Here is a 24,448-nt window from a genome sequence, read left to right as displayed (position 1 = left end):
TTGTTAACATCGTCTGGGTTTTCTTTTTTTGTTCCTGCCTTATTTGTCTGTATATATGCCTTTTCTTTTGTCATCTCAAAACATCCTCTCTATAAAAGCTAGATAATTCCTTTTGATATCTATAGCACTTAAGGACATATTTATAATACCCTAGCACCACCATGCACCACATTAACGTCATCGTTTTTTACGTCAATGTGGCCGAACAAGGCCGAAATCCCTGCGCCTTATTTACAGGGTGGTGCAACACATGCTTTGCACCACTCTGTAACCTTTTGCGCTACATTATGCCTGCACCAGGCATAATGTATGCAAAGGGGACGTTCCCCAATGGGGGAGAAGGAAAAATGGCGTAAGGAAATCTATGAGATTTCCTTACGCCATTTTTTACATCACTTATAACGCCTGCTCAAGAGCAGGCGTTAAAAGGGGTCTCCCATTCTTTAGAATGGGGCCCTATGTACTCTGCAGTAGCACCACCAATATTTTGGTGCTACTCCTGCAGAGTACATTAATAGCGTCTTGATAAATGACGCTATTGCCCCTTACCCTGCACCATGGTGCGCCGTATTTTAAATACAGTGCACGCATAGAGGCGGTAGGGGGCTGCTAAGGGGCGCAGTTAAAGTGGTACTGCACTGAGTGCAGCGCCACTTTTCATAAATCTGCCCCTTAATTCTCTCGCTTAGTTTGAATGTATTTTATGTGGGGCTGGGTATCATGTCAGGGCAGTGTAGTGGAGGGAAAGATTAATCATCCAGGAAAGATCTGAGCACAGCTCCGGACCAGGGCGACTTGAGATCCCCTACAATATTCTTTGCTCAGCTTGCCTGAGTTCTGTCTATCACAGCTCACTTCAGGCTTAATTCATGCCTCTGAGAAGCTGCTCGGGTGTTGGGATCGGTCCAGAGGAGAGGATGGACACAGATGCCCAGGCGTGTCCGTACATCTGGACTCTGTATGTGGCAGGGGAGGTGAATAAGAAAGGCATGATCACCATTCTTGTATCAGAATTCAGTAACAGGAGGTACAATTATCAGGCAGCTCTGAATATGGCTTTAGGTTAAAACAATGCACAATTTTTCCAGTAGTATTATCTAGGTTAGTGAATTTGCCAATTTGAAAAGAAAGTTCAAGCATTGCATAGGAGCTGGATGTTTGCCAAATATTCTTGCTCTTTTCCAATCTGAAGTGCCCACTTGTTTGAAAAGAGTTCTGTACAAAAGACTATTAATATAATTTCTAAAACCAATTCCATGACGGCTAATTGTTTAACACAGAATAGGGCATCAAGGGCACTCAAGAGCGTGGTTAATCTGAGATGATCTACTAACTTCCGTTTCCAACACATGTAGCCAGTGCTTTTGTAGAATGAAGGGAGCACAACCCTTATGTTAGTAACAGAGCTCTGCGAGGTAAGTATTCGCTGTTGAGAGGTAGGGTTAGCATTTCATCCTTCTGTGGTCGATATATTCAATTTTATTTAGCTGAATAATAGTTACTCCTTATTTGCAGTGCTAATAAATATCAAATCAATGGTGTAGGCACCATCTTAAAAAAATAAGTATCAATAGGGACAGTGCTACATGTTTTCAGATATAATTAAGTGGAAAAAACATTACATGACTCTCACAAGAAATGTTAGCTTTTAAAAATTGGGGTAACAGGAAACCCGCAGATGAAACTGGGATAAAAAACAACAAAAATCTGACTGTGTTCTTTGGAGAAATCAGGATTATTTGTGGAGAGAAGACTTTTTTAAATATACAGTAGCATTTTTCTGCATGATTTGTTAAAAACGTGCATCGCCTCGACCCCGTTTTTATCTGAAACAAAATAGCTATAGCATTAGCTCTAATTATAACTCCCTCCAACTTTATTGCATCCCAGTCTCTACATGACCCCTTCCAGGTGCAACAACAGGTCACGTAATGCATATTGCAATGAATCTTAGAGGCAGCGTTGCCTGCTTATTTATTTGACATCAAAACAGTCAAGTGACAAGACACGGCATAATATAAATTCCCCAGGTGTAATTTCCGGTGTTCTGTCCTCACGCATCGCCTTCCTGTTTCTGGGCAGTAATACATCTTCTTCGAGAGTATAATGAGCTCTGCAGTTAGTCCACCAAATTTAGATTTATGCAGTTCTTAGCTTATAAACCAAGCGATATGTGCCAAAGTCGCCACGTAAAAACTAATCCGATTTACAAAAAAACACACAATTGATTAAAAAAACGCAATTAAAATTGGCCACGTAGAGCCGAGTTCCGCTTCACTTCCTCCGTCTGTCTACCTGCTCTGACGTCAGGTGCTGCTGTTGGCCAGTTGTGGGAGGTTTGTGCAGATGGCAGCAGTAGGAACTGGCAGAAACACAGAGACAGGCCAGAGCAGTGTGAGGACAGGAGTTGTGGCGCACGTCCCTTCTTAAATTGGTGTTTATTTCTATTTTGAAATATGGGGCCACATGTACAACGCGTTTTTATGTTTGCAAACAGGCTGATTGACAGAATCGCCCATTTGAGAACGTAAAAAGGGATTTTAAAATGTACAAAGTACTATTTGCGATTTGGTTAACCTTTCCTAATCAGAAATTGGATTTGCGATTCGCTACTAGGAAGGGGCGTGTTTAGGGCGTTCCTTCTTAACACCGAATCGCAGTAGTATGGAACAATTGTTTGCAACCGAAATACGGTCTCGCACTTTACCACCTACTTCAGGTACATGGTAACCCATTCACATAATGGAAGAAGACTACAAGGGACCCCTTTTCCATTGTGAAAGTTTGTAAAAGCATTTTTTAAGAGCAGCCAGTTGTTCCACGGACAACTGACTTCTGTTAATAAATGTAAAGAAAACTTTTCTTTTTTCTTTGTGAAGGAAAACAGACTGCATTTTATAAAAAAGATTGCTTTGTTGAAAAGCAGTCACAGACATAGTGGTCTGTTGACTCCCACAGGCCTCCCTTTGAGTGTTGCAATTCCCAATGAGTTGCAAACTGAGACCTACCTCATCAATATTCATGAGGCAGGTTTATTTGTAAACCCCTGGGACTCACAAAATGTGTAAAGCACACATTTGTACATAGGTCTTTGTGATTACCAAATAGGAAATCACAGAAATTTGGTAATTGCAAACACTTATCTTTGTACATGTTGTCTATGGCATGTTAGCACCTTGACCTAGAAGCTTATATGACAATTATTTCACCATATCTTTTAATTGTCTACCAAAGTCGGGAAAAAGGAATGTGCAATGCCAGGAGAAAGTCCCCTGTCAGCAATGCAGACACCATTCTTCAATTCTCATATCTGATGGGGAAAGAATTATAGGCTTGATGTACAAAGCATTTTTGCATTCGCAACCAGTCCAAATTGCAGATTTGGGCTGTTTCGAATTGCAAAAATGTTTTTCTAATGTGCAAACACCAAATTCAGTAACAAGTTACAGAATTGCGATTTGTGCTTGAGACCCAATTCCTATTCTGTGTTTGGAAGGGATGTGTTTTAGGTATCCCCTCCAAATACGTAACCAGAATGGTATGTAATAATGTTTTGCAACCGGAATCTGGCCACAAAACATTAATATTTAGTCAAATGCTGAAGTGTAGTTATAATGCATTTGCAACCAGAAAAAGCTCCCCGGGGGCCCCTTCCCATTTGAGAATGTTAAAAAAAATAGTTCCCAGGAATAAAGCTGTATCTGGCGGATGACCCCTGACTAGGGTGAAACCAGTCTTTTGGTGTTTCTTTTCCGGTTCAGGGAGGACCTGACCTAGCAATTTGGGCTTGGCTGTTCCTATTGGAGCAGGACAAAGACTGCTTTGTTTTTACTGGTATCATGGTGTGCAAAATAATTATGAACTAGGATGCAGCCTGAGTAATTACCAGTGGCTGAGATTATTTTATAAGTTCTATTCTTCACTTTTTTGTATACCACGCAACCAAAGCAGAGAGCCCACCAAGGGTCACAACAGTGATCAAAAGGTGTAGGTCGATGCCCCCACCGACCGTATGGAGCGTCCCAACTTTATGCATCACTCCTGTTGGTGCTTCCGTTCCTCAGATGTGACCAACCAAATGCAGTTATGGTTTCTCAGTGCCAATCAGTCATAGGCTTGTGGTGGTGGTGAGGGCCGCCACTGCTGTGGCAGTCTGACCGCCACATTATGACCCTGGCAGTCAGACAGCCAGGGTACCGTTGTCTCTGCCAGGATCAGTGATCCCAATGGATTGACGGTGGCTGAGGTGGGAATCAGCAAGTCTTTTCATGGCAGGATCACTTCCAGGAAAAGGCTGGCGGAGAACAGGTGCAGGAGGCCACAGCGGGGCCCTGCACTGCCCATGCACTTGACATGGGCAGTGTAGGGGTTCCCTGCCCCGCAACGTCTCAATGCTCACTGTCTCCTGTGCAGACAGTGAGCTTTGCGCGGGTGCTGGTGCACCCTGCAGCAGCTGCATTGCCGCCGGTCCGATAATGCTGCCGCCACTTTCCCGCTGGGCTGACGGGCCGAACCCTTGGCTTCCGAGCATCAGCCCAGCGGGAAAGTCAGAATGGGCCTGGCAGAGAGGTAGCCAGCATGGCAGCAACCTCCCCATCGGAAGTTCGGCGGATGGGTTATCCCATCCACCGAACCCGTAATGAGGCCCTATGCCTTCTTTGGTGGGTTACCTGCAAGGTACATTCAGAGTTTCCCTGGGTGCCCCGTAGTCACAGTGTTTTGGAGCATGCTATGAGATACATGAGTCTCAGGCCATCATGATATAGCTGAGTGATGCCAATTCTACTCCTAAGCCACAGCGGCAGCTTCCATTTGACCTGTTCTTTTACTGGCAACCCTCTTCTAGGCTGCATGCTCCTCGTGAAGGGCACCTCCAATGCCCCTCCAAAGCAGGTGGTCAGCTCCTTCCTTCAAGGCAGGCACAAGGAGTTACAAAATCCAGTCAGGTTTTCACCATGTTCGGCAAATATTAAAATAAACTCCTGAGATCGATTACCAATAAATGTTTCTCATAAAAATGTACTTTGATATCCTAAAAACCTGGCTGTATTTTATTTTTTAGACAGTTATCTTTCGGATCATTAGTAACAAATGATTTTTATTTCAGGCCACTCAGTACGCAGAACTGTTGGACTGATATCTGCGGAGTACAGTGGAGAGTAGCCCCGTGGACTCTATGTACAGCCACATGTGGCAACTATGGCTTCCAGTCACGGCGAGTTGAATGTGTGCAGCTTCGAACGAGCAAACCTGTCCAGGAGCACTACTGTTCCTGGAGACCCAGGCCAGTGAACTGGCAACGGTGCAACATCGCCCCCTGTGAAAACGGTATGTCTCCTGAAACAAGAGCGTTCTTCACATCTCACATCAGTTCTCAGAAGGTGTTCTGCCACCATTCTGGATTTCATGTCATTTTAAGAAATGTATGTAGGAATTAGCAAGCTTTGAAATCTAAGATTTCTGTTTTATGAGGCACTTTATTTCCTCGATTTGCCAATTTCTGAGGCATTCTTTCGGTGCTTATTTGGTGAGTGTGCAAAATTCTATAGTCTATTGACTTTTACATGGGTAAGTACTATTATTTGTTTATGACTTTAACAGCCATAATATTTCCATTAGAAGTGTTATACGGACTAACAACGGCAGCATTAGAACCCTGGGAATGGGGTGATTTTCATGAAGCCAATAACAGAATCAGTGGCGGTGTGAATACATTGTGCAGCTTCTATGACTAACTTAAATGATGTCAAGAACATTTTTAAATGAGAAGGTTTAGTAAGTGTGTATGACATAGGAAACATATAGGGGAAAAACATGTGTCTTACATATATAATGCAGTTTCACTAGATGCCATTTCAAAGCGTTTTGGGAATTCTGGAGAAAGGAAGAGGGATTCGTGGTGGTATTGTTTTCCAGTGAAGATGGCCTAAAAGGTCAAAGGATCGGATCAATCAATCAATCAGTGTTTGTTAAGTGTCGATTATCACCCATGAGAGTATCCAGGCGCTAGGATCCTGCTGAGGTCAGTTGAACAGGCAGGTCTCGAGTTTTTTTCTGATTTCTGCAAGCAAGGACGATGTTCGGAGGTGAAGGGGAAGGTCGTTACACGTACTATGACACAATATAACAACCTTAAATATTGTGATAACGACATATCGTGTCAAATATATCAATCACAAAAATATAATTTTCCTATCGTATAATTTTTTATGTATATGTAGGTAAAAACAGTAAATCGTAATTAATTGAACATATGAAATTAATATAATGTAAATTAAATATATTTTAGTAGTATCTAAAAATATACAAATATATAATTAAACACACACACATACATATATATGTATAAGTAAATGTTTATATACAAATATATCATGTAAAACAATTATACAAATATTAATTTGTATTTATATTATAATTTTCTTGTTTTTATTTATTAATATAACAAATACAAATATATATATTTCCATAAACATAAAAAATAACAAATGCACTGCAAATACATTTAAAACATTTCCAATTTAATTATACATAAAAAATAAACAATAGATAAAAATACATTCAACTAAAGATATGTTAAAAACTACATACCTTTTTATATAAATAATATAAAATTAAATACACAAACATAATAGTAATATATATTAAAACAACATTAAAAAAAATTATTAGACTATAGCAATTATAAATATACTACACCCACTCCAATCTATACAACAGTAGAGACATTATTGGACTCAGGAGGGGTAAAATGTACTATTCCTACTCCAAACTGTGCAACGGTAGAGAAATTGTTGGACACGCGAAATATAAAATTGACCATCCCCACTCCAGTGTATGCAACAGAAATGAAAGTCTTGTACTCAAAAATAAAATTTACTATTCCCACTTCAGTCGGTGCAAAAGTAGGGAAAATTTTGGACTCATGAAGGGTAAAATGGACTATTCCCACTCCAATCTGTGCAACAGTAGGGTAAGCTTTCACATCAGAGGGGTAACATTTACTGTTCCTACTCCAGTGTGTGGAACAGTAGAGAAAGCATTGGACCCAGGAGGGGTAAAATGTACTATTCCCACTCCAGTGTGTGCAACACTAGGGAAATTATTGACTCAGGAGGGGTTACATTTACTACTTCCACTCAAGTAAGTGCAGCAGCAGGGAAAGTGTTGGACTCAGGAGGGGTAAAATTGACTATTCCCACTCCAGTGTGTGCAACAGTAGGGAAAGCCTAGGACTCTGGAGAGGTCAACATTTACTATTCCCACTCCAGTATTTGCAACACTAGGGAAATTGTTGGACTCAGGAGGGGTTACATTTACTACTTTCACTCAAGTAAGTGCAACAGTAGGGAAAGTGTTGGACTCAGGAGGGGTAAAATTGACTATTTCCACTCCAGTGAGTGCAACAGTAGAAAAAGCATAAGACTCAGGAGAGTTAACTTTACTATTCCCACTCCAGTGTGTGCAACAGTAGGGAAGCTGTTGGACTTAGGAACAATTACATTTACTAATCTCATTCCAGTAAGTGCCACAGTAGGGAAAGCGTTAGACTCAGGAGAGGTAAAATTTATTATTTCATCTCTAGTGTGTGCAACAGTAGGGAAAGGATTGGACACAGGAGGGATAGAATTTGCTATTCACACTCCAATCGGTGCAACAATATGGAAAGCATTAGACTCAGAAGAGGTAAAATGTACTATTCCGACCCCACTCACTGGTGCAGTACAAAAAGAATGCTTCACTTCACACAACAAACAACATATTTTAACAACTCTGTTAAATACCCCAAAATATAAAATTCTAAATATGAGAATTAAGGACCTGATTATGACTTTGGTGGTCGGTCCCGAGTCTGCCACAGTAACGGTTGGTGAATTCTGCCAAGCCGACCGCCACACTACGACATTCCTGTGGGGCTGGTGGTGGGTCAGTGGCGCAGTCAAGGAGGCCGCATGCTTCGGCTCTGAGAGAGCTTGAAGTCAATGCCGGCTGTAATACTGTGCCTCCAGCAAGTCGGGCACACTGTTTCCATGCATCATGTCATGCATGGCAAACAGTGCGCGCACCAACACTTCAGGCATGGAGGGACAACATGGGCTCGGCCACAATCCTCTTGGGCTTATTCACCCTGGTGCCTTTTTTTTGTGGCCCTTCACCTGCCTTTCCCCGCCATGAAAAGGTCGGCAGATAGGCAGATCATAATGCAAATGGCGGTGCCAGTGCCGGCACCACCACCATTGACCGCCACTGTGCCGACCGCTGCGGTAGCTCAAATGTCAGCCGTGGCAGCGGTCTTGTGGCCAAAGATGGTACGGCGGTCCTAAAACTGACAAAGTTGTAATCTGCCCCTAATTGTCTTAATTTTAACAATTTGTTTTTTTTAAATAACATAACTATTACACATTTTAATAATTATTATCAATTAACACAAATATTACCAGCATAAGTAAAATACCACACTATATTCCCACACACATAACAGCAAACAAATATGTAATTAAAATAAAGTATAACACAAATAGCTTATGAAATAATAATAAAATAAAAAAAATTGAGAACCTTTTTTAATATATAAATACTTAAATACCTTCCCCCATTACTTCACAAAATAAACAACGCACACCTAAAATACACGTAACATAATTAACAGTTAAAAAATAAATAATAAAATAATTAATTTTCAAAAATTATTTATTAACTTCCAACACTGTAACTCCCAAAACACAACACACACCTAACATATAATATAAAAAATATCATAATTACACAATTTACATAATTAATGATCAATTAAATAATTATTGATCATTTGAATTTATTATTAATGAATTATGATTAATTTACTTCCCACCCTGTACCCCTGTAAACTACACAACCCACACCTAAAACATAAGTTCAAAAATATATTAATTAGAGAATTTACATATTTATCAGTAAAATAATTAATAATGATTACAATTTAGTTATTAATTTATTATAATTAAAGTACTTCCCACCCTGTATCCCTACAAAATCCACAACCTGCACGTAAAACTGAACTGAAAAAAAAACAAATTGAACATTTTCATAATTGTCAATTGCATAATTAATAATAATGAATAAAATACTTATTAATTAATTATAATTAAATTGCTTCCCACCCTATACCCCTACAAAACCTACAACCCACACCTGAAAGTTAAGGGAAAAAATAATTAGAAAAAATAATTAGAGAATTTGCATAAATAACTTTCAATTAAATAATTATTAATAGTTAACATTTAATAATTAATTATAATTAAATTACTTCCCACCCTATACCCCAACAAAACCCACAACTCGCACCTAAAACTTAACTGAAAAAAAATAAATGGATTTGAGGATTTACATAATTAATTGCCAATTTAATCATTAATAATAATTAAAAATTAATTACTAATTAATTATAATTAAATTACTTCCCGCCCTATACTCCTGCAAAACCCACAACCCGCTACAACACTAAAAATTACAATAAACAATTAAATTAAAATAAAAAATAACTAAAAATGTACAAACTATATTAAAAAAACATGAATATTTCTACAAACAATTGATAACATTTACAATTAAAACATATACTAAAACACATAAAAATAATAAAAAACAATATTATCGAAACCAATATTTTTGTAAACGATATGAACAATATGGATATTTTTAACATCTATATTAAAAACATAGATATTTTTGTAAATGATATTAAAAAACACAGATATTTTTAACATCAATAGTTACAGCACAGACATTTTTAACATCGATATGGCTTACCTCTAAAATCGATATTCTTGTCAATGATGTTCCTGCATCACAATATGTGTGGGTCACGATATTTAAAACTTGATATTTCTGTATCTCTATATTTTAAATTTGATATTTTGTCTGAATACCATTGTTGCAGTAATTGGATGTGACCAGAAGGTTATGGTTGGTGGATCTTAGGTTCCAGGCATATGGCGGCCTGGGATGTCAAAGAGGTAGCTGAGAGACATTCCATGTACTTCCTTAAAACACCATTGTCAATACTAATCTGTTTTTGGGCAGAGAGCAAGCCAGCTTGGTTTTGATATGAAGTGGTGGAGGCAAGTGTAAGATTAAACATTTGCAGTTGGTAAGAGAAGCGTGGGCAGAGTTCTTTTTTTGGAGACGCAGAAATGTGGGCATTTGAAACTTGTTGAATAGAAGCTGCCTATAAAGGAATAGAGGAAAGAACAGATCAAGCAGAGAACACTGTTTGCCAGAGCAAGCGGTTTAATAGTTTGACGATGAGGTAATTTGAGAAAAAAACACTTGACAATATCCACAATGTTCTTCTCCCACCAGTCCTTGTTAAACTGTTTCAAAAGCCTTTCCAACCAAAGAGCTAGATGTAGGCACAAGCAACATCATTCCCATCAAAACTACAACATCATGTTCTCAGAGCTTTAAAATCTCCAAATGTACCCAGCAGATTGAAGGAAGATTGCTGATAAGCCATGGTCTCTTGTGTCATAGAGCCTTTATTGTGAATGTATATACTGGTGGGAAGATTTTACACTTATGACAGACAGGTTCCAAACTACCATCCATTTTATTTCCCATAGCTGTGTGAGTGGGTGAGCATGACAAAAGATTGATCTAATTTCCAAATTTTTGGATAACATTACTCCTGAAAAGTATTATGTAAATTTAAATTGTGAAGCTAGAGCAGATAGCCATGCAGGACTGTGATTTAGCAGTCAGAAGTTTGTCTCAGTGGCCGCTCCATGTGGTTCCCTGTTGGCCACTTTGCTAGCCTGTGCTGCACGTTTTACTTTCATTTTTCAAACACGGCATCTGCAGAATCTATGCCCCTCCTGCCTCCATGGAAACCAGCAAGGTACTGATAGACACTGCCTCATCTGTGGCACGAAGATTTCCTTTTATGCTTCTGGGTTTCTATCTAACACTTCCTCCTATGATGTCCACAGTCATCTACTTTCTGCTGCAGATGAATAATCCTCCTGGATACCGTGGCAGATTCTAAAGCATCCTTTAGCTCTCCATCAAGACTGTTTCTAAAACCTAAATCTTGTTATCAAAATTCTTCAAAACATGTGCTTTATATTAATTGTTTTGGCCTGTTATTATCGGGAATTTCAAGAAAGGGGTAGACTCAAGATATCATTCTTCAGAAAGATTTGGCTTGCTCCCTGCCGTCAGTCACTCCATGACTCATCATGTTTGTAGGTCCTATGGGGTGTTTTTATAAGCCCCTAGCGCAACCCTGTGCCACATTAGTCTATTTTTTTTCACGCCAACAAGGCCAAAATCTTAGCGCCACAATGCATGCATTTTGTAACTCTTTGCACTATATTATGCCTGCACCAGGCATAATGTATGCAAAGGGGGTGTTCCCCTGTTAGGGGGACTGAAATAATGGTGCAAGGAAATGTAAGAGATTTCCTTGTGTCATTTTATACGGCGCTTTTAATGCCTACTCAGAGAAGGCATTAAAAAGGGGGCTTCCATTATTTATAATGGGGCCTGATGTACTCTGCAGCAGTAGCACCAATACCTTGGCGCTACTCCTGTAGAGTACATCAATAACTTAAAAAGGACGCTATTGCCCCTTAACCTGGTCCATATTTTAAGTACGGCGCACACATGGTGGCAGTAGGGGGGGCGCTAAGAGGCACAGGGAAAGTGGCGCTGCACTCCATAAATCTGCCCCTATATCTTTTGTGGAAAGATGGAAGAATACACACACCAGGGTATTTCTGAAGGGAGAGTTTGGTTAGTGCTCCAAAGAGTGATAAAGGGGGACAAATTCTGCTAAATACATCTGTGACTTTCAGTGACCCACAGTTTCTCTCACTCACTGCGCCGTTTTCATTCTGTTCCTAGTATGGCCCAGATCCATTAAGAAATACTCCGAACATTACTTGGGCACTGCCAGGACTCTGTGTAGACCTTTGTGAATTGCAAACCAGCCTCCAAACAATTGAATATTAAACAAATTAAGGGGAACTCGGGAAAAGGCGTCTTTCCCAAATCATCTTAAATTATTAACAAATATGGTACCGCTCAATGCTCTGTAGACCTCAGGCCAGCTCTTCCCCTCTTTTAACTATATGTTTTCCCATTGAAAACCGTTGACATAAAATGGCTAATTGTTGAGAGCAGCAAGGGAACGTGTTCTTAGGCTGAATAACTGCGTTCTTCTTGACGTGTGGCGGTAAGTAGCGAGAAAGCCTAGAACACAGGGCCTCATTATCAGCAAATGAAAAGCAGTATCACCGGGCTGAAAGAAAAAGAACGTTTGCAGAGTTAAGTGTTCCCCGTCGGCCAATAACGATAAATCAAGTCGTAATAAACTGAGTTTAGCCTCATGATGTTGTACTGGATGTTGTTTTCTGGGAGCAATTATGATTTTATCGCTGAGGTAGTTAAGGAAGCCATTTCAGATGTCATCAGAAAATAGCTCTTGCACTGCCGCGCATGACAACTCATTCAAATAACTTTTACATTCCACACGAAAGTTATTTCAATTAATTAAAATAAGCTTACTTGCGAACATTTCTACCTGCAAGAGCGCTGTTTTGATTCATATATGTTTGATCCCTTCGAGCACGGTACGGGTGGTGACAGCTTGAGGGCCGAGCTCTCTTTGAAGTCCATCCTCATCATTGAAGCCAGATGGCCCGGTGATTGTTAGCACACTCGCACAATCAGGCAGATTGCTCTTAATACTTTCTTTTTACCTAATTGATTGGAATAAAACCCCACAATCCTGCTATTATTTGCCTGTCCTTTTCCAGCAGGTATGGCTGCCCAGCATATGCAATGTCTTCCCTCAGCAGCAGAAGAGGTAGAAATTACTAACATGGATCATCATGGCCTGGGCCAAAAAATGGAGGAGCAGTGCTAGCAGGAAAACTCAGTGTTAGGCAATCAGTCCACATTGTTTTGGCATTCACAGGGATGGAAAAGCTGGGTAACTACTAGAAAACGCTGGCTACCATCGTATTCATTGCCTTTGTGACTCCCCCTACTTCCAACTAAACCCATGTCTCCAATGAAAACAAAGACAGTAAAAAGTATTGTGCATCTCACAGATACTTACGCTCAGATATGGTGAGCCAGTGCTGAGGGTATCCTACCAGTGCCTCAAACGAGAGAGCTTGGAGTAGGACCCTTGTAACCATTTTAAAGCAAAGTATTGTATACAAGATCATAAAATGAATGTCCATGGAGCGAACTGCAGTCCATAATTGCTGGTGTGCCATCACTTATTTTAGGGCATTCCACACATTTAGAGGCATATTTACAAGTAAGCGTACATCAGCCCTGATGTGCCACTTATCTTGCGTTGTCCTGCGCCCGCTAACGTCACTATAGTAGCGCTATATTTACTATACAGAGCACCATGGAGCACGTCAGGACAATAGCATCAAAATTGTTGAGGTTATTGTGGTGCATTGCTGGACTAGTATTTTTCCACCTTCCAAGATAATTATATTATTAATATACTTTGATTGCTGCAGCTCAGTAAGACCCAGGACGCTTAAACCCATTTTTACACCTGCTGTTCTCCAGCACTGGATATTTAATAGATTCACCATTCTTTAATTATCCCATGTTAACAGGCTGAATACAATTCAAGCATTTCGGTATATGAAATGGAACTTGTACCTGGGAACTATGTTTACAGGTAAGTAACATTTTCTTGGCCAGTATTAGATATTTCACAGATTTACGTGCGTACATTATTCCCAGTCAACCTGAAGAAGGACTTGTCTGGACTAGAAACCATATTCAGCCCTGCCAACAAATCTTCAAACCAGCATCACACTACAGGGGGTAATAACTAAAACTGGGTGTGTGGGTTTTCATGATTGGTTCATGGAAGTCCATCCAGCTTTGAAAGCAACACACCTGTCTGCAGCCCACTAGCAAAATGCCAGAGGAGCGGAAGAGCTATTCCAGCACTGAACTCGGAAAATAATTATAGCATGTGAATCTATGAAGGATACCAATGCCGGAAAACTGGAGTTACAGATAAGTAACTTTTTCTTACCTGTGTTCACATCTTGAGGTTTTTAGTGCACCTAATGCCAAGCATAAAGGACAACCCAGACACAAGGGCCTGTATTTGAGTCTGAGAAGTAGAAGGGCAGCAGTTTATAATTTCTTCATTTGGGGATTTGAAACGCATGTCTTTAGTTCCCAAGACTACCTAACCACGGCTCTTTTCTGTTTTCAGTGGAGTGCAGAGACACAACCAGATACTGCGAGAAAGTGACACAACTGAAACTCTGTCAGCTCGCTCAGTTCAAAGCCCGATGCTGCAGTTCTTGCGGAAAAGTATGAACTGGTCCTCCGTCCTTAACCTTCCACTGGAAGGAATGTTGCGAAAAGTGACTGAAAATTATTTATTTTTCTTTATAGTTTTTTAATTGTTGTTTATAAAATATTTGACAGGTCTCCCTGCCATGATTGATGGAGCACAAGATGGGATGAATTAAAGACTGTGTTGGGACAAAAATGTGAAAAAGAAAACTGAACAAAGAGACATACTGTGCCACAGGCAACACAGGTACAGGAGAACACAGCTTGAAAGAACTTAAAAATGAAATGGGAAGAAGTTCACATGCGTGAAAGGGAACCTCTCTGTTCGCTTTAGTGCACAGGTGAAACATGCTGCTCAGCAAACCCTTTAAGGGAGATACTGAAAAAGGGAAAGAGTTTCTAGGAAAAACAATCATAATGGCAAACAGTGGACAACCCATGTTGTTCACCCAACGATGGACCAGTGTTTTTCTTCTATTTTGACTCTCGACTGCACTATGCTATGCCAAGTGGAATTTGGCCTTTGCATCCCTCTGAGAACTGGCATTAGCTGTGCCCATTCCTGAGCTACAGATTGATGCATTTGGATCCATGCCCTGTCACAAAGTGGAGCATAAAAGAGAACACGAGAGGCCACAGGAACAAGACATGTTATCATTGGATCATAATGAAGTGGGAAGGGAAGAAGACACTGCAGTTTGTACTACGCTGCACCGCTACAAACTCAGGTCTCACTGGTGTGCTGGGCGGCCATAAGGCTGTGAAACCAACATTTACCAGTCTGTACCATTTAGTAGTCAAATTTGTCCAAAAATATGTCAAAACAATTGTTCTCTCAAGAAATAAGGAGTCATTTTCCTTAGACAATGTTACTCCAGCATCAAGAACCAGAAGCTCGTGGATCGGAGAGGTGTCAGAGATGTGTGTACTACCTAACGGAATTATGTTCACTCCTAACAATCTAAAGCGCATCTCTAGACCAAAGCCTGCATGAGTGTGACGGAGCTGTTAGTGTAACAGTTGTAACTGTATATAATTGTATATAGGAGAACAGGGAAAACTATGAATTTCGAGTTTTGATCCATATCTTCTGCAGCTGCACAAAATGGCTCACAAATCCTTAGGTACTGACAAATGCTGGTGCCCATATATCCAAAAACTGTTGTATCACTACATCATCTATGCGAATTGACTATACGGGCAAGAAAGAGGTCTGTCCTTTGTTACTTCTTCACTGTGCACATTCTTGCACAAGTCTGTTCCCACAAATTTCCTCAATTCACTTAAAGCACATTTCAGAAAAGTTAGTGGACCGATCCTGTATGTATTGGTTTGAGCAGGTGGGATTTCATTGCAGCTGTAAGGAGACATTCCTCCAAAGGCGCCAACCATCACTGTATGGCAGCCACCTTTGAACTGGCTGATGGGCCAGCAGGCCATGAACCATATTAAGTGCCGTAAAATTGGTGAATAATGAAGATTATACCATACAGTGCAAAGCTTCATGCAAAAATTGTTAATATTGGACAATGTGAAATAAAAATGCCAACGCTTGAAACCTAAGGACTACATTTAATAAAAACGTTTCTGCATAGAAATCAGACTTAGGCTTGGGAAAAGTGGTTAAATGCCGACAACGATCCTGATTTCCAAAGGCAGGATCTGCACTGTTTTCCTTGCAGCAGTATTGCAGGTGGGAGTGGAGTTTGTGCCCCTTGTGGGTCTCCTTATGTAGGATAGCAGTAGTGGGTGTTGTCTGGGAAGTTTCAGGGGACTGGGCAATAGAAATGAGGTGAGCAATCACCAGGGCCAGGCTGGAAACCAAAATCAGCTGTGGCAAAAATATTCAACCCAGTCCACTCCCATTTCTCCCCTTACCTTTCTTTCTCTCTTTCTGTCCACCCATTCTTTGTCTTTCTCCTTCTGTCCTCTGTCTATGTTCTCCCTTTCTGATCTATTTCTCTCTCTCTCTCTTTTTTGTGCTCTCTCTCTCTCTCTCGTGAGATTTCTATCTCTGTGTGTGTCTCTGTCTCTCACTCTCCTCTGAGGGGTGTTGTCTGGGAAGTATCTTTCTCTCTCCCTCTTTCTTTCCATCCATTCTTTGTCTTTCTCCTTGTGTCCTGTGTGTTCTCCCTTTCTGATCTCTTTCCATTGCTGTCTCGCTCTCTCTCTCTCTTGTGCTCTCTCTCTGGAGCTCTTTATCACTGTGTGTGTCTCTCTCGCTCGTCTGACGATCCCATGTGCTTCTTGTAACAAAACCCAGGTAGCTCGAGAGTTATAGAAATGCCACAGTCTTACTGTGCTCTATGGATGGCCTCTTCCAGCCATTAGACTCTCAGGTGGATAGGTGTAACACAGGCTCCTGCAGCCTCAGTGGTACAGTGGGAGACCCAGTGCTTAATTTGTAAATAAAAACATGCCGTTGCCCAAAGCCCTCCTCTTAAACATGCGGCTGCTGCAATTAAATGTGCGAACATGGAATACTGAGGCAGTGTAGTCCTTCAGCCATCTCTGGCCTCTTCAATCCATTTACAGCCACTCCCTGACCCATCAGCTCACTCTCACAGCTTTCTAATTTCTCCCATTGTGACGCTTTTTCGTTTTTCTCTTTCTCCGTCTTTTCCATATGTGTCTATTGCTCGCAGTAAATGCTTGAGGCAGAAAAATAAGTGCCAGCCCTCAAAAAATAAGTGCTGGTGCTCCGCACCGGAAACAACAAGCACAAATTAAGCACTGGGGAGACCGTACTTCAGGGGGACCCATTCAGCCCAAAGTCAATTAATATTTGTGAGGTATGAGTGTCCCCTCATCGCTTTCTGCAGGGGGTGCCTTCAGTTTGCATTACACCACTGCTCAGGCGATATTTCAGAATAACCAAATAAAAAGTAATACGTTCCACTAAAATAAATTTGATGTGTATGATTCTCATACATATTCATTGTGGATTTACTAAACAATCTGACAACACATTTAGGGACATATTTATGAAAAGTGGTGCTGCACCTCGTACAGCGCCACTTTTCTAGCTGCCTCTAGTACCCCCGCAAACGCCACCATGTGTGCGCTGTATCTAATATATGTCGCACCATGGCTGTTGTTAGAGAACTAGCATCATAATTTTTTATGCTAGTTCTGCGCTTTGCTAGATTAGCGTCAAATATTTTAATGCTAATCCTGCAAAGCACCCAGAGGCCCATTGTAACCAATGGGAGCCTCCTTTTAACACCTGCCCAGAGCAGGCGTTAAAAGCGCTGAAAAAAATGACACAAAGAAATCTCTTAGATTTCTTTGCGACATTTTTTCACTCCCCCCTAATGGGGAAACGCCCGCTTTGCATACATTATGCTTGGCGCAGGCATAATGTATTGCATAAGGTTACAAAGTGGCACAGTGCATGCATTGCGCCACTTTGTAAATATGGCGCAGCGTTTTTGGCCTTCTAGCACCACATTAGCTTAAAAAAAACGACACTAATGTGCCGTTAGAATGGTGCAAGGCCCACTTAAATCTGAAACTCGAGGAGCCAAAAATGAATCTGATACACATTAACATGCTTTTTAATTAAAATAAAATGATCGTCAAGGTATTTTTCAGGATTTGCAAAAACGTTTGTTATGCTTGAAAATTATGCAGAACACGTACTTTACTTACATACCTACTGAAGAAAACATTTTCTATGCAGTTTCTAGATCATTGCGGAGACTGAGAAGCGACCTGATTACAAAAAGGAGGCAGTATTTAATCGACCAATCATTAGGACACTCGTGTTCTCGGTTATCAGTCTTAATTGGGCGTTGAGGACGTTTCATTCTGTGATTGGAAGCATTCTTCTCTAAATCGTGTCATACCGCTTTTCTGCACTTCATGTTCAAATTTAAGAGTCTGTATCCAATCAACAAAAAATGCCAAATTCACTTTTCCTGATTGGCTGAAGGCTGTATTACCTGTCTCACTAAGTTCTGCCTTGGGGATTCGCCTGTTAAAGGTTGGGCAACCAACCAGTCATTTACAGGGACACTGTAAAAACAAAAGACAGGGGCAGATTTAATAAAAAGTTGAGCAACATAGCACAGCAACCAAAGTCCATGCCTTGCATTGTGCAAGGGAGGAAACAATGCAACACCATACCTACAAGCATATGATGCTGCCATTCTCTGCACTGGTGCTCAAACTGGCTGCCTAGCAAATCACACAAACCTTTGCAACAGTACAGATCTGTGTATGTGATGTCTAGTATAGGTTTTGTACTAAAAGCGTACGCTTCCAGTACAAAAAACTAAAACACAACATGCTTTAAAACTTTTCAAACAATATATATTTACTGTAGAGTGCAAGTTTGAAACATTTATCTCAAGGAGACAGTATTTTGTGCCCAAAGCCCTGTCTACTAATGTTATTAGATAGGGCTTTGCATCAAAAAGCTTTGGGTGGTAGCATGGTACACCCATGTACCACCCAGGGGACACCCCCTGTACACAATGTAGCACAATTTCGGCAACATTCCAGCACAAAAAAGCTTTGAGCCAAAAAGTAAATTACAAATCAACAATTTCTGCCAGTTTGTGGTGACATTGCACCAGCACAATGCATTGTTAAATCTGCCCCAAAGACTCATATTAAGTGATTGTCTAAAATTAAAAAGTAGTTTGTCATCTGCATTAAGGCATGTCCCTCATTGAAAGAAACCATAGCGTAGCTACCATGCTGGAGGTAAATGTGGTCTTGCAATGGCCTGCAAATTCCAATTTCTGATGCAATCTAGCATCTAGCTACATGCCCACTATACATTAAAGGCAAATGAGAATTAGCACATTAGATCCCAGATTGACTTCTGGCACCAAGAGCTCATTCTTTTAGACAGTGGGAACAAAGCCCTATAAATATTGAAATACGGTGGCTACTTCAAAGTTACCACCATATTGTCTTATTCTATTGATAATTGACTTTATTTGGGCTATGATTGTTTAACTATTTGGCACACACAAGGAGGTATTAATCTGGTAAAACACAAGACATATGACTTGGTGTTCTTATGACTTAGGGCATCATTACGAGTTTGGCGGAGGGGATTACTCTGTCACAAACATAACGGATATCCCATAAGACATATTACAAGTTCCATTATATTCTACGAAACTTGTAATACGGCAGACGGGATATCCGTCACATTTGTGACTCAGCGAAACTCGTAATGAGGCCCTTAATCTATACCAACCCATAACATATTGTCTACTCATTTTGGAACTCTAGAACAATTTCTGCAAAAGGTAATGTTAAATAGAACTTATGCTTAATTAGAATATGTGTGAAGACGGCTACTTACATTTAAAAATCCGGGCCAAAGGTACAGTGTCAGACAACAGACATATGAGATCAAAAGTATGTCCTCCAGGCTTACATTGGCCCAATTCAATCTATTGTCATTGACCCGGTATTTCTCTAACTTGTCATTAAGTTAAAAGAGACCACAGATCAGGCAGGGGAAAGCTGCTGAGAACAGTACCTTCCAATGAGCTCTGTCCTCATGTTTTGTTTTATTTTAAACGTTATGTCAAGCTGCATTTACAAGTTTTGTCTTCCATTTTAAGCCTTTCAGCTTCTGTAGTGTGGCGATTTCATAAATGTGGTTTTGATGATGTCATGTCAAGCATCAAATCAATGTACAATTTCCTCTTTAGAATTCAGCAATGGTGGTTTATAAGTAAAGCAAACATTACTAAAGCTTATGAGGCTTTCAGTGGCTGAAATATTATGTTTGTGCAGCATCCCAGTAGGTAATCAGGACAATGCTAGTCAGCTTAAACCGCAAATAGTGTGCCTTTGGCTTCATATGGTGCTGGGATTTCAAGATGACTTAGAACATCCAGATTACTATACAGGGAGTGCAGAATTATTAGGCAAATTAGTATTTTGACCACATCATCCTCTTTATGCATGTTGTCTTACTCCAAGCTGTATAGGCTCGAAAGCCTACTACCAATTAAGCATATTAGGTGATGTGCATCTCTGTAATGAGAAGGGGTGTGGTCTAATGACATCAACACCCTATATCAGGTGTGCATAATTATTAGGCAACTTCCTTTCCTTTGGCAAAATGGGTCAAAAGAAGGACTTGACAGGCTCAGAAAAGTCAAAAATAGTGAGATATCTTGCAGAGGGATGCAGCACTCTTAAAATTGCAAAGCTTCTGAAGCGTGATCATCGAACAATCAAGCGTTTCATTCAAAATAGTCAACAGGGTCGCAAGAAGCGTGTGGAAAAACCAAGGCGCAAAATAACTGCCCATGAACTGAGAAAAGTCAAGCGTGCAGCTGCCACGATGCCACTTGCCACCAGTTTGGCCATATTTCAGAGCTGCAACATCACTGGAGTGCCCAAAAGCACAAGGTGTGCAATACTCAGAGACATGGCCAAGGTAAGAAAGGCTGAAAGACGACCACCACTGAACAAGACACACAAGCTGAAACGTCAAGACTGGGCCAAGAAATATCTCAAGACTGATTTTCTAAGGTTTTATGGACTGATGAAATGAGAGTGAGTCTTGATGGGCCAGATGGATGGGCCCGTGGCTGGATTGGTAAAGGGCAGAGAGCTCCAGTCCGACTCAGACGCCAGCAAGGTGGAGGTGGAGTACTGGTTTGGGCTGGTATCATCAAAGATGAGCTTGTGGGGCCTTTTCGGGTTGAGGATGGAGTCAAGCTCAACTCCCAGTCCTACTGCCAGTTCCTGGTAGACACCTTCTTCAAGCAGTGGTACAGGAAGAAGTCTGCATCCTTCAAGAAAAACATGATTTTCATGCAGGACAATGCTCCATCACACGCGTCCAAGTACTCCACAGCGTGGCTGGCAAGAAAGGGTATAAAAGAAGGAAATCTAATGACATGGCCTCCTTGTTCACCTGATCTGAACCCCATTGAGAACCTGTGGTCCATCATCAAATGTGAGATTTACAAGGAGGGAAAACAGTACACCTCTCTGAACAGTGTCTGGGAGGCTGTGGTTGCTGCTGCACGCAATGTTGATGGTGAACAGATCAAAACACTGACAGAATCCATGGATGGCAGGCTTTTGAGTGTCCTTGCAAAGAAAGGTGGCTATATTGGTCACTGATTTGTTTTTGTTTTGTTTTTGAATGTCAGAAATGTATATTTGTGAATGTTGAGATGTTATATTGGTTTCACTGGTAATAATAAATAATTGAAATGGGTATATATTTGTTTTTTGTTAAGTTGCCTAATAATTATGCACAGTAATAGTCACCTGCACACACAGATATCCCCCTAACATAGCTAAAACTAAAAACAAACTAAAAACTACTTCCAAAAATATTCAGCTTTGATATTAATGAGTTTTTTGGGTTCATTGAGAACATGGTTGTTGTTCAATAATAAAATTAATCCTCAAAAATACAACTTGCCTAATAATTCTGCACTCCCTGTATAGTTAGTTCTTTGCATACATAATCACATACGACCCCAAAGGAATATACAAAATGACTATCATTTAAAGATTTTAAAATCTCTATGAGATGTTTGATTACGAATATTACAACGGGAATTTTGCTTCTGGAGCCTATGGAAAGGTTGAATTGAAAAATATGTTGTGCTTTTATAGGCATTCCAAGAAAGTCTCCGTTATGTGCAAACGTACAACAAATTCAAATAATTTTTTCACTTATATTTTAAAAAATCTGCAGAAATTTCAGTTTTAAGTTTACCAGAGGTTTATGAAGAAATGCCTTTGTTTCTGACAATATCATTAAGCATCCATGGAAATCCCAATGGATCATTCCATGAAAATGTACTTTGAATTTCGGTAATTCTGTTGTTTGTTGTATTTTACATGTACTACAAGTTTTTTAAAAGGGTCGTAGTGAGTTCATGCAGAATTTATCATGGCAATGACAATGTCGCTGGAAAAATCCATATATGTCTTAGAAATTCCACATATTGCACAAAAGTCCACTAATTCTAATAACTGGAACAAATTGCACCAGCCCATATACAAAATCGGGATAATACAAATCTCTTTGGTGTTCAGTAACCCATCATGCGGTCACTGTTCAGCAGTATACTGATTACATATGATTGTGGTTAAGTTATAATGCTCATTAACAATGGCTTCTGCGGCTGTGTTGATGGCAAGTACACAAAGTGGCTGACAAGTGAAAATGTCATAAGTACAAATGTAATTATTTTACACAGTTCAAAATCAATTGAAAAAGTGTCAAGCAGCTCATAAGATAGTGCAGCAACGCATATTTTCTGTATAGTTACTTTATCTGTTTTTTTTTAAAACATTTGTTTTGCCCAAATTGATATTTTCTTGTTGAAAACAATGATATGATTGCTGTAATATTTAAGAAAAAAAATATTCTATCTACAACATTTTGTGTATATTTATTAGAATTTTCTTGTATAAAAAGTGCATTATTAATAATTGTACATTTAACTATTTTTGAACATTTTATTTTCATACTGCAGTTCTTGTGACTGTGAAGAAACGTGAATTTTTGTATGTCTCATTTTCAACATTTTCTTTGCATTAATATGTGGACAGATGCCTATGACCTGTGCACAGAAATGCATTGAAAGCTATGCCATCAAAATGTTTCTTTTAAGGGATTTGGGTTACTTACAAGTGAAACAATACAATGATTGGTCAATGATTTTCAAAAAAGAGGTGGCAATTGTAGTTTTAAACGGGAAAGGAAACGGGAAGTAGGCCTCAGATCTTGATTTTAATTGTTCAGATGACGAGAATTAAATGAGTTTTATTTGAAGACAGTATGCAACTATATTAAAGCCCTCTAATGTTTAGTTTTGAGATCAATAAGAATGGCTGTGAAACCACTGTAGTGTGGAAGTTGTTGCATAGTTCAAAAGTAGGGGCTTGCCCCCTAAATATCAGATCAATATTATCGATGGGACAGAATATCAACAACAGAATATCTAAAACAAAATATAGACAGATGAGTAAGTCTAGATTTTCTATACCTAACTCCACATATATGTAATATGTACCTATGTGGTACATATATCTTCAAGGTATGTAGATGTGGAGTTAGTAATAATAAATCTGTGCTTTCCTATATGCACTTATCTTTCGATATTTTGTCCCTTGATATTCTCTCCTTGATATTAGTATAGTATGCCATAATATTGTTGTTGTTGAAATTCAGTAGTACAATTAAAGTAGGTACTCTTCTTCTTTTTGTGGATGTGCAGACAACACAACTAGACCTTTTGTAGTTTTTTTTATGGTGCCCTTGAATAAATCACATGCGAAATGATCAAAAAGACCAAACGGTGCATTGCTGTTTACTGGTGGACCTAGCTCTTGTACATTGATCTCTTGGGTGACGTAAGAGCAGAAATGTAAGAGTGGAGATGGAATGTTAAATGGTACGTGCTTTATTCTGAAAAATCAATACAATCAAACTTTATGAAACAAGAAGAAGCACGGGTTCGCCAAACTTTGGGAACTAACTGAAAGAAATGGATTTCTCACAAAACTAGAATGACATTATAATATAAACTATTGCAGATTGAACTTTGGAGTGAGGACCTAGAAGCAGAAGGCTTTCCAATCTGACTAGTAGCACTTCCTTCTGGAAGAGAGGCACATGGTGGTATTGCTCCAAAGTTTTCCTACTAATGCTCCCCAGCCGCCACTCTGAATGTTATTGAATGTACATTGAAGAACAATTTAAGTTAACAGGCGTGCACTGTATCATACTCTGCATTTTCTTGCCTGTCATTGCTGTTAATTAAAGAATTTTGAATAAAACATGAATTATTGTTTTTATGAGCAACCTGTGCTTCCTGCTCCTACGTACAATGGGAAGAATGCCATAGATGCAACTGAGTGTGACTGTGGAAACACAAATGCCAGAGTGCATGCTGGGATAGAAAAATAGAGACAGAATCTAACAGCCACGTAATCACTCTAGCTTCTACTATTCTTGTCTGTTGATTCATTTTCCTCACTACACAGACGTTGTTAGGTAATAGACTAGTTCTCACACACGCTATGGTGCCATCAATGAAATTTTCTGAATGGAGGACTTTACTGTTGTAAAAGACTGCAGATCAGGTGACAACATGCAAAACGAGAGCCC

At 39.8% G+C, this 24,448-nt stretch overlaps 1 protein-coding gene across 1 annotated transcript in view; it reads left to right on the top strand.

Annotated features, from left to right (window-relative positions):
- Positions 1-24,117, top strand: part of ADAMTSL1 (ADAMTS like 1) — a 731,427-nt gene extending 707,310 nt beyond the window's left edge. Inside the window, exons 28-30 of the mRNA XM_069239462.1 lie at positions 5,108-5,328; positions 14,243-14,343; positions 14,461-24,117. Coding sequence (XP_069095563.1) covers positions 5,108-5,328; positions 14,243-14,343; positions 14,461-14,475 — 337 coding nt within the window. The 3' untranslated portion in view covers positions 14,476-24,117. The remainder of the gene's footprint in view (positions 1-5,107; positions 5,329-14,242; positions 14,344-14,460) is intronic.
- The last annotated feature ends 331 nt before the right edge of the window (positions 24,118-24,448 follow it).

The sequence above is a fragment of the Pleurodeles waltl genome, chromosome 1_2 (assembly GCF_031143425.1).
Source record: "Pleurodeles waltl isolate 20211129_DDA chromosome 1_2, aPleWal1.hap1.20221129, whole genome shotgun sequence".
In the NCBI taxonomy this organism is placed as follows: Eukaryota; Metazoa; Chordata; class Amphibia; order Caudata; family Salamandridae; genus Pleurodeles; species Pleurodeles waltl.
The sequence above is the reverse complement of the archived record's forward strand: the minus strand, read 5'-3'. Positions and strand labels throughout refer to the sequence as shown.